The following is a 10,935-nucleotide window of genomic DNA, read 5'->3' on the forward strand; positions in this document are numbered from 1 at the left end:
TCAATGTGTTTCTGGTTTCTTTGATAATATACTACACCCACCTTCTATGAAAGCAACTCCTGCATGGCCCTTCCATGGGTCACAGAAGGATTTGGCGGCAAGGCCTGAACTACGACCCGGCCCTTTACTGAACACTGCAAGTTTCACTCCTGGAGTTGGATTTGCGAACCCTATGAGGAAAATAGGGCACCTGGGGGGAAACTTTCCCTTTGTGGGATCTATAGTTGCCCATCTGGGACCCCTAACATACTCCCTAGGGTCTAGGAACGCTCCCACTCCCAGTATCCTTTGTGTCATTTTTATACAGGACACAGGCTATAGTGTGTGGAAAGAAACCTTTGATAGTTTAACCTACAGTTTTCAGTTTCTGTCAGTCAGTCTGATTGTTGGATCTTTGAACCCGCTAAGAATCTATAAATCACTAATTGGTCGAAGGGAAATGCTCTTTCTAACAATGGAATTTGTTTATTTTTAAATTTATTATCTCGGTTTTGCTTCCTTAAAGGCTCTGTGAATTAAAATTCCACCTATTGGTAGAATTATGCCTTCGAGGTCACCAAACATATTTTGAATAGCAAATATTAAAAAAAATAATTAAAAAACCGAATGAAAAAGTTGACTAAACCAGGCATAGGAACACCTTTGAGCAAAGTTCTAGTTTTGCGGCACGTTTGGTGTCATTAGTTGAGCAGTTTTTCCTGTAGTTGACTGCAAAGTTTTCTACGGAAGGTAAAATGGGAAATGCTAACTTTTTGCACCCCCTCCTCCCACCTCTTTTGCCCCCCACCTCCTAGACAGTTGAGCAAACAACTTAACATGCTAAAATGTAGTCACTAATGCTGTTGGATTGGAAGGTGTTTGGCAGTTTAGTTAAAGGACGCTAAAGATGTAAGTGAAGCAAAAAAAGGGCTTTTCAATGGAAATTCACATGCAAACACAAGAAAACACTTGCTATCGCGGAATGTTTTATGTATGCAGATGCACAGAATATAACACGCTACTGTTGAATTTGGACAGGGGCCATGATTCACGAATGACGGGACCTCAAGTGGGTCATACTTACACTCTCTGACGCATATTACCATTGTTTAATGAAACTTACCCCTGTGCTCTGATAAAAATGTTTGTGTACTTTCCCATATCAGGAGTCAAGCCCACCAGTCTGGGGAAAGGGGAACCCAAGAGTAAGGGGTACGAGCACCACTAGAGACAGCAATGTGTTTTGAAGTGCATGCCAAAGTAAATGTCGGACTAAGCACATACTATGCTCGGTTTCATTTTTTTTTTCTATTTCCTTTCATAGAAACAACTGAAGGCGCCTCCTTACAGCTTGGCAACACAAAAGATTTCATTATTTCCTTCGACCTCAAATTCCTGACGAACGGAAGTGTGTCAGTGGTGCTGGAAACCACAGAGAAGAATCAGTTGTTCACTGTCCACTATGTCACAAACACAAAACTAATTTCTTTCAGAGACCGGGATGTGTATTATGGCATTGGGCCGCGCACCAGCTGGAGCACGCTGACACGGGACTTGGTGACAGATCTGCGGAAAGGCGTGGGTCTTTCCAACACTAAGGCTGTGAAATCAACAAAGATCATGCCCAAAAAAGTAGTCAAGCTTGTGGTGAAGGGGAAAGGATTTATTGACAATGTTACCATCTCGACGACTGCTCACATGGCGGCTTTTTTTGCTGCAAGCGATTGGCTGGTGAAGAACCAGGATGAGCGAGGAGGCTGGCCAATTATGGTGACCCGCAAGTTAGGGGAAGGGTTTAAATCCCTGGATCCTGGCTGGTATTCAGCCATGGCCCAAGGGCAGGCCATTTCTACATTGGTGAGAGCTTATCTCCTCACCAAAGACCATGTCTTTCTTAACTCCGCTCTTAGAGCAACAGCTCCTTTCAAACTGCCTTCTGAGCAGCACGGGGTGAAAGCAGTTTTCATGAACAAGTATGATTGGTATGAGGAGTATCCAACCACACCTAGCTCCTTTGTTCTGAATGGCTTCATATACTCATTAGTTGGGCTTTATGACTTAAAAGAGACAGCTGGCGACAAGCTAGGACGAGATGCCAAGCTGCTCTACAGTAAGGGCTTGGAGTCCCTCCGAGCCATGCTTCCTCTGTATGACACCGGCTCAGGCACTATCTATGACCTGCGGCATTTCATGCTCGGCACCGCCCCCAACCTGGCACGCTGGGACTATCACACCACACACATCAATCAGCTGCAGCTCCTCCGCACTGTGGATGACTCTCCTATCTTCAGAGACTTTGTCAAGAGATGGAAAAGCTACTTGAGAGGCAACCGGGCCAAGCACAACTAAAGCTCTCTACCAAAGTCTCTTGTTTCTGGTGGGGTTTTTCCCAGAAGTGTTGGGGATATGGCGGTGGGGAAGATGTGCGGTGAATTCTTTTATAGATTGTTTCCTACTGTGACTGCAAATCGGTTTTTTTCTTTAAAAAACCCAAAAAGAATAGTGTGATCTGATCTTGCAGTGTATGTATGGATTGCCAATGTTGTACATTAATACTTGACTGTGTTGGATCGAATGGCAAGGGCAGAAGAGGGTGCGAACCAAGCCACAGATGTGAGAGCACATTACAACTCCCTCCAGTCACGTAGCAATCTCTTAATTTCTGATCATAATTTATAATTTGCTTGCTTTTTTCAATCATTGCCTCAAAGGGGTCCACCCTGGGTGGATAAAAACATTAAGTTCCAGAAGTGCCGTCCTAGCCGTCTTCACCTTTAGTGAATGTTCTATGTAGGCTTGGAGACGTTGTTTACAAAACATTGCTTCTTTCCAGGTCATACTTGCCATGATTTGGCTAATAATGCTCCTACCCTGAAAGAGCGCACACAGGAGGGAGGCTGATGATTATGGCCTGTATCGCAGGCTGGCTGTGCCATATTGTTTCGTAGGACACGTCTTAGTGCTGACTTTGAGTTTTGCACCATGTCCTACAATACACACAGTGCATTGGAAGAAGCAACATTATAGCTATAATAGATACTTTTTATTGGTGACGTAAGACATTGCACTTAAAGCTCCATCATTGCCATGTCTTGATATCTAGAGCCCACAGGATTGATCTGTTTCAAATTGTGGCATAACAGTGAGTTTCGCATTGTTAACTGCTTGAGATCCTCCCACCGCTCACCTTCTAACCACCTCACTACCTGTTCCCCCTCCAGTCCCTTGAAGCAGCTGGGAGTCCAGCTCAGCTCTCACATCTGAGAGTTATGCAAATGTGATATGGTTGTCCTCTTCAGGCAGCCAAGGCCTTCCGTTTTCACATAGTGCATGACAATCTGCATGAAGGTGAGTGTGCACTCAAAGTATCTTATGTGAGACGTGAACAATGCACCCTTAGATGGACTGGAGGTGGGTTAAACCTATGTGCCAGTGTATCCCACTCTTGGTGTTACCGATTCTGGATCTGTGGCTTATCACTTGCTCAGTAGGTGTACTTGTGTTGCACATGTCAAAGTTCCTCAGCACAGCAAACTCAATATTTACATGTTATTTTTACATGTGCGTTATGTATAGTCCAGTTTTCTCCATGACTATTCGGTGGACTGTCTGCTTGAGGTGTCCTCAGATGTGACTACAGACGTGTGAGCTTGTAATCAATTTGTGCATGTCTGTCACTTCAGATCCCCACTACCTGAATATGTTGTTGAAACTTCTGGAAGTTCTAGAGAGCTGGGGGTGACCCTTCCGGGGGTGGGCGGAGGCATTTGAGGTAAATTGCATTCTCTAATCTGGAGGGGGGGGAGGGGGACGACAGACATTTAACATGCTATGGATGTCACCTGTGTGTCTTTCACGTGCTTCACATGCTTTTTTGAGCAGTCTATTCTTGCAGTTGCGGAGACGATTGCACGTTTTGTTTGAGCGAGAAGAAATGTAGTTGTATCTTTGATTTATTACTCTGCCCTTTAAGGGTCGGGGGGTTGGGGATCTTGGAGTCTGGACAGTGGCTGTCAGAAAAACGCTCACTGTTCACTAGTCGGTGCTCATTTTGAGGGTGGACCCTTTGAACTGGCCTGTCGGAAGGTCTTGAGTTCTGGCATGGTGTTAGGGCTTTGGAAAATGCAGTGACAGTCTGGCATTTGACTGCCTCCTCTAGAGCCATGCCAAAAATCTCACAGTTCACTGTTGCGGAGATTCCTCCAGTGCCTCGTTGTGATATATATTTATATTTATTTTTACCGGAAGTTTGATTTTGTGTCCGATGCTCTCAGGGGCTGCAAAGGTCTAGACCAATAGCTAGCGAGGTACCTGTGCCGGCAGCCGTCGGACAGCTGTTACTTGAAAATGGTAGCGTGCTGGGGCGAAAACCTAATGGGAAAAGGTCTAGGCAGCGGCGGTTCCTCTTCGTAGGCGGAGGAGCATCACCCTTCCTGCTGCAAGTGCTGCGGTACACACATCATAATAAAATCGTAATTAGCAATTTATTATTGTGTGCCGCTGGTCCGTGCTGCTCAGACGCCAATGTGAGAGTGTGGACGGGGCAACTTCGAGCAGATTGCAGGACGACTGCAGCCCCTGCCAGTTATCAGTGTGCATGTCAGATTGGCTGGCTGTAGACAGCCGGTCTATCCAACATGCGCATTTTAGAAGCTGAGCGATTTAATGCACAGACCCCCAGCCTTAAAATGAGCGCTGGGGTAGCCTGCTCCAACCAATCCTGGAGCTGCTGTCAGCATGAGAGCAGTTCCAGGATTGGGTGGATTTGTACAGGATGTCCACCCCCTTTCTTCCCTTTTCTCTATCGGGAAGAGGGCAGCTACGGATCGGAGTGCCGTCACCATTGGTGTATGCATCACCATCTCCGTGAGTTTTTTGGAAGTGGGCCCCACCCCACTAAAGTTTTGTTACTAACCGTCCCTGGGTCTAGGTGCGATTTGTGGCCATGAAAGTTGGTGTAGGGAGCAAAAATGTGTACTTTCAATTTGAAATGTTTTTTCAGGAAAGTAAAAACACTTTTAAGGCCATAGGCTAGTGAAATGTGAACTGGTCTACGTTTTAACAATGAGCTGCGAGGTGACACCTGGTGTCACAGCATATGTATGGTGAAACTCCTTACGGACTGGTGGAGATGGGGGATGGGAGCGCAGCAGGGAACGTGCTGAGACCTTTATTATTTGGAGGTAGCGGCCTCTTTATACCAGACTCCGCCTCACCCACAGGCACATGACCTCTACTGAGCAGATCTTTGCTGTGGGTGATGGCATAACTAACTAGTAATAGAAACAGAAGTGTTTGAATGGCCTGTCTAGCGTTTTCACCTATATAGTAATTCGTTATTATACAGTGCTGCATGCCACACCGGGATGCTTCTGCCTGTATTGGATGAAAACAGTTTTACAATCTTAAAGGCTATAGTCTATGATAGGGCATAACCATGCATATCTGCGTCTGCCCTTTGGGCTTTGGTACTGCCCACGTTGAATGGCCTCTGTCCCAGTTGCGCAGTCCTTTCAAAGACACTGGAAACAGTACACTGTCCCCAGTGTACCCTTCTGCCTCTGTCGCTCCGTATTGGATTTTATGAGGTTTTCTTATCCTCTTCACTCCGTTGCCTCTTTTCATTATCTTGAAGTCTCTCCCACTTGGAGCATGGGACTCAGTGAAAGGCAGACATTCTGATCTTGAGCCCTGCTCATTGATGTCTGCATCTCGTGCAAAAACATTGTTTTTTTGCTTTATTCACCATAATCTCGGTTTTTAGTAAAGGGCGCCAAGGTAGAGATGGTGCTGGTAAGTCTACTATGGGTTTTTGAAAATGATTGAAAGGGATTATAGCATTTCAGGTCCTTATACACACACACACACACACACAACTGTCACGAGGTGCTAGTGCACGTGGGCAGCGCGCTGCAGAGTGTACACCCCTTCAACCACATCCACAGAGTTATGGGACCTGATCTTCATTTGAGGAGGACAAACCACAGCAAGCCATCAAAAGAACTGAGGAAGCGAGTACGACTCTTCCGCAGGTAATAAGAATTGTGAGCGAATGGGAATTGCCTGAAACCAGGCTGATCTTTCATCACTTGGTGCAGGTTAACATAAGAGCGTAGAGACCATTGCACACGCCTACCATTCTGTGGACAAGCATCTGAGCACAGGGTCATTTTGAGTACCGGCTGCGTCTGCTGTATCGCCCTTGAAAAACATGCCATATGATGGTAAATGCTTGCTTCAAACCCATCTGGCTGTAGATTTCCTGCCTGCTCTTTACATACAGACCTTTGGTGCCCAACAGCGTTAACCCCACAGTGGTGACTGAAAGGAAAGGTCTGTGTGTTGATGGAGTTCCAACTGCTGAACTCGTAGGCCAAATAGTATCAGCAGACATCTTTAAGACCCAGCGAGATGAACACACTACTGCAGACTGCGTCTCATCTAAAGTTAAGGGAGTTACTAGGCCACGTAGAAAATGGGGAAAATTACTGGGCCACTTTGAGACCCGATTTCCTACTGGGACACTCCAAGCCTGGGAGGGAACGGTGGATTAGTAAGCTCCATCAACCATAATGTCACAAGGAGAGAGCAAAGTGTTCTTGAGGCACAAATACAGAGCAAAAAGTTTGGGGGTTCTTTAGAGTGAAATCGTTTGCTGGCTTTCAAGTGCTGAGTGCTCCAGTATTAAACCAGGGATCAACCCAGTTGGGCGCTGAATTCGAAACTCTACCTGGAGGAGATTCCTCTAAAGGTAGCTTGAAGATTGGCTGGCAAAGGAAAGGAGATTGATTACATGCTATAGATTGATTACACGTCAGAGGTCCATTCTAGTGCCCCAGGATTTGTTTTAATACATGTTGGGTAAACAGGTGATCCCTTTGCTAAGGCGGATCGTGTCCCGCGGAACTAACAGGCAATTGCTCTCTTCAGCTGCCACATTTCTGTGATGGTGGAATCCAAGCTCACCATTTTCGTCCAGTTTGTACCGACAGGAAAGTGGGGATATGGTTGGTGTGCGTGCGTGTGTGCGTGTGCGTGTGTGTGTGCGTGTGTGAGAGAGATGTTCAGTTTTTGTGGCTTATGTACCCTGGGCCGCTCTACCTGGCCAGCTCCGGCTCTATCTGTGCCCAAGTGAGGGCGGTTTACCTCTCGTTGAAGTTAAAGCCTTTTGTGCGCTGTATGAATTTTTCATTACAATACTTTATTTCCATGTGATCTATATTGTGATTGAATTTATAGTGATGTAATATTTTTGTATTTAACTTTCAGTGAAAATCGATGACTAATTATGAATATAAACAGATAATCATACGGATAAAGAAATAATTCTGAAAATGAATAAATAATCCTGGAAGTACATGGGTAATCTTGAAAATAAGAGTAAGTCTGGAGATTAATAGGTAATTATGGCCAGTAGACACTTTTGAAAAGGGACACCTTGCACCAGTATCTGGACCTTTGAATCTGTGTGATCTTTATTAAGCTGTAACTCTTGTGTGAAAGGGACTTTGAATCTTATCTGTAATGTACGTGCAGGAAGCCTATAGATCTGGGGCATCGAGTTCGAAGGCTTGTGATGTCATATGTACAGAGGTCGCTGTAGGTATAAAATGTATGTTGCACAATGTGTGGTGCACACGGAAGAGCCCTTGTAAGCCTTCTATGCTTGTGCATCATTTGGGTCATTCTAGCTCTTTGCGGCCTGATGCAGAGGGGTCCTTGAAGGCCAGCGATGCCCAGGGCATCATAGTCCGTCCAGACTACCTTTACCCATTGCATTGTGTACCTAGTGCATAGGAGTCATTAAATACCTGTGATGCAGGAATTTGGTACCTCAAAATCTGCAGCTGCCAGTACATGGGGGTCGTGGAAGGACTGAGTCGCACAGTGTACCAAAGCCCTCAAGGCCAGCAATTCAAGCTGCATATAAAAACTGAAAAGGCTTTCTTTGTTCTGTGCACAGTGGTCGAATGGAATGGTGTGGGGTTTGCAGTTGTCTTGGAAGACAGTAGATGCCTGACGCATACGGCCATTGAAGAGCTATAAGGCTTGATGCACAGCGCCCTTGAAGGTCTGCTGTTTTGGTGCACTAAGGGCCATTGTATGTCTTCACTGCATTGTGCACTGGAGTCTTTGAGGATCGTGATTCACGGTAGCATCAGTGTCTTCTGGACTAGGTGCCTCAAAAACCTGTTGTGCATTGTGCTTATTAATCCTTGATGCCTGGTGCACTGGGATCCTAGAAGACTTGTGATGCCTTTGCACTGGGTTTTCTAAAGCCTACTATGTCTGGTGTCCCATAGTCCTTAAAGACCAGCGCTGGCAGGTGCACCAGGATCTTCGATGGTCAATGATTTCAGGTGCAGCTAGGTACTTGGTGGCCTTCGAAATCTGGAATTCATTGATGTTTAAATACAGACTCCTTAAAGGTCAGTAATGGCGAGTGTACAACACCTGTCCTTTATTCAAACACCTGCAATGTCTAGTGCGCGAGGGCTATTCGAATGCATGTGTTTGCAGTGCAATGCTGTTTGCATCGTGGTCATTACCTGATAGGATGGGGTCTTCAGAAACCGAAACGTAACCACAATAGTTCGGCACGTCCCCAACTTCCTCCAGTGCTGCTATCACTAACACTTGTCACTGTCACCACTTATTACGTTTTACATGTGGTTTTCTGCACCATGTGTTGAATATGCAATAAATTGTTTACAGGGCAGCCTCCGAAAGGGATGCCCTTTGTAAAGCTGTATAGACTTTGCAGTTTAAGCGCAATGTGCACACGTTAGTTTTATATGAGCAAGAATTAATTTTTTGCAAATAAAAAGGTACTTTTATGTTTATATACAAAGAAAAATGATTCACGTTTGTGCTTCATATTAAGCTGCTTTATATGATTGTAAAATAAATTTTTTATCTTAAGGTCTGAGGTGGTCTTGCATTTGTTCTAGACTTTGTGTTGGTGAATCCTGCATGCATGCTTGGAGAGCACTGGAGCCTAAATCTTGATGTACCACTCATCTTAGACCGCATTTAAGTAGGAGCGGATGATACACTTACAGAGGGGGTTTGGGAGAAGACTGTCTTCAAAGGGGAAAGTAAGTTGTAAAGCTCTGAGGGATGTTAGGACTCGTGCCATACCTCTGGAAGAATAAAACAAAGTAGAACGCAGTGCAGTGAGGGCTGAGACAATTAGTTGGGAGACATCAACTTGTATAATAAGAACTTGTGTCTAGTTGCCTTCATAATGATTTAAAAGATGATCCCTTCAGTGGTGCAGCTGGTGTGGAGTGACCCCTGTTCTGATACTACCTCTAATCGTAGATTCCTTACCTTGTGAATACCCCCAGGCACCAGACCGGAACAAAGAATTATCTGGAGTCATTTCTTTGTATCAATAGTTGCTGTCATGCAGGTCTGTCCCACCACGTGCCAGATGTAAGATCGATGCTGCTACATAGTCAACACCTCCATGCTCTGACGTTGGTTCCTTTCTTTCTGTGCCTTCCAACATGGACCCGAAGCTTGCTCCCTCAAAATCTGTCAGACCTGGCATAATTACCAGTGTGTAAGGGACATGTCTTACCCCAAAACAATAAGGTTCAAACCTTGTAAGGACTGCCAAAAACAATTTAGTGGCTGGCCTTCCCAAAGTTTGTCTCTGGTGTTTGGGCTCCTGATTCGACTCAGTATTATGTGACAAATACATTTCGAGGAATCCGAACGCCATTTGGTACCATGAGACCAAGCTGTTCTTTGAAGAGGCATGAAAGGTTTGGTCCGCTTGAAGTTGAGGGTGCAGACACGTTTCCGTTTAGAAGTACGTTTATTTAGACCATTGGTCTCTAAACATCATGAAACATATTACAATAAATAGTTGAAAACACATACAAAACACATTTTTTCTGTAATTTTATTTTTTTTAATTTATTTTTTCTTTTTATTTATTTATTTATTTATTTTTGTCCTCATCTCACCAAAGACTTCCACAGATTTGACAAGCCAACATCATCTCATTCCTGAGGGCCTCTTTGGCTCACTGTCAGCCTTCCTCTCGTATTTGAGGACTGGTGTAATCGTGGGACCTTATAGGTGAAGCTCCTTTTGTTTTTCGATTCGTTGGTAGATCGAATCGAGTCAAATCAGGTGTCTCTGCCATGCCCAACTTATCAAGGGTTGCCAAATGTTATGATGACTGTCGTCCCTGGTGTCTTGGTCTAATTGCGCCATTCTTATGGCGGCTCTCAACCATTCTTCCTTGCCCGGAGCGATGTTGACTTTCCACTTAATACAGATTTCTCTTCTTGCCAGGAGGATCAGGTATAGAACGAGGATCATGTGATCCTGTGAGAGCACGCCACTGGTTGAATCGTTCTTGCCAAAAAACACCAGGGATAGGTCTACTACTATGTCTACTTCTAATATAGATGACAGTACATCTTTCAAGCCTTTCCAATATGTTGTTAATTCGGGGCACTGGAAGAAAATGTGTAGATCATTGGCTTGAACAAGGCTGCATCTTGGGCAGCTTGGAGGCGGGATTGGTGCAAATTTTGCAATTTTGGCTGGGGTATAGTATAGTCTGTTTATTACAAAAAAGTGATTTTTCTTCAGGGATGCCGGCTTTATATATTTATACAATCATTTTAATGATGGATTAAATAACTCCTCAATGCGAGTGTCTAAAGGTGATCCATTCCAAACTGAGGAGGGAGGAGGGGTCTTGATTTCCTCTGCTTCCTGAATTCGAGCATACCATAAGGCTATCTCCTTCTTCCTCAGGGACGTATCTTGTAATAGTTGCTCTAGTTCCCAGTTTCCGGCGATGTCACGCTTTTCTGACTCGTACCAACTTTTTAATTGTAGATATTTAAACTTTGAAAAATGAGAGCCTACTTTAGCTGATAGTATTTCCCAAGGAAGGATACCCTCTGAATCAACCAGTTCTGACCACCT

The 10,935-nt window shown here is 44.8% G+C and overlaps 1 protein-coding gene across 5 annotated transcripts in view; it reads left to right on the forward strand.

Annotated features, from left to right (window-relative positions):
* Positions 1-8,901, forward strand: part of GLCE (glucuronic acid epimerase) — a 390,159-nt gene extending 381,258 nt beyond the window's left edge. For all 5 annotated transcript variants that reach the window (XM_085644646.1, XM_085644650.1, XM_085644649.1 and 2 more), the window contains one exon: positions 1,304-8,901. In XM_085644646.1, the coding sequence (XP_085500772.1) occupies positions 1,304-2,328 (1,025 nt within the window). In that variant the 3' untranslated portion in view covers positions 2,329-8,901. The remainder of the gene's footprint in view (positions 1-1,303) is intronic.
* Positions 8,902-10,935: the final 2,034 nt, after the last annotated feature.

This window comes from Triturus cristatus, chromosome 3_1 (assembly GCF_964204655.1).
Source record: "Triturus cristatus chromosome 3_1, aTriCri1.1, whole genome shotgun sequence".
In the NCBI taxonomy this organism is placed as follows: domain Eukaryota; kingdom Metazoa; phylum Chordata; class Amphibia; order Caudata; family Salamandridae; genus Triturus; species Triturus cristatus.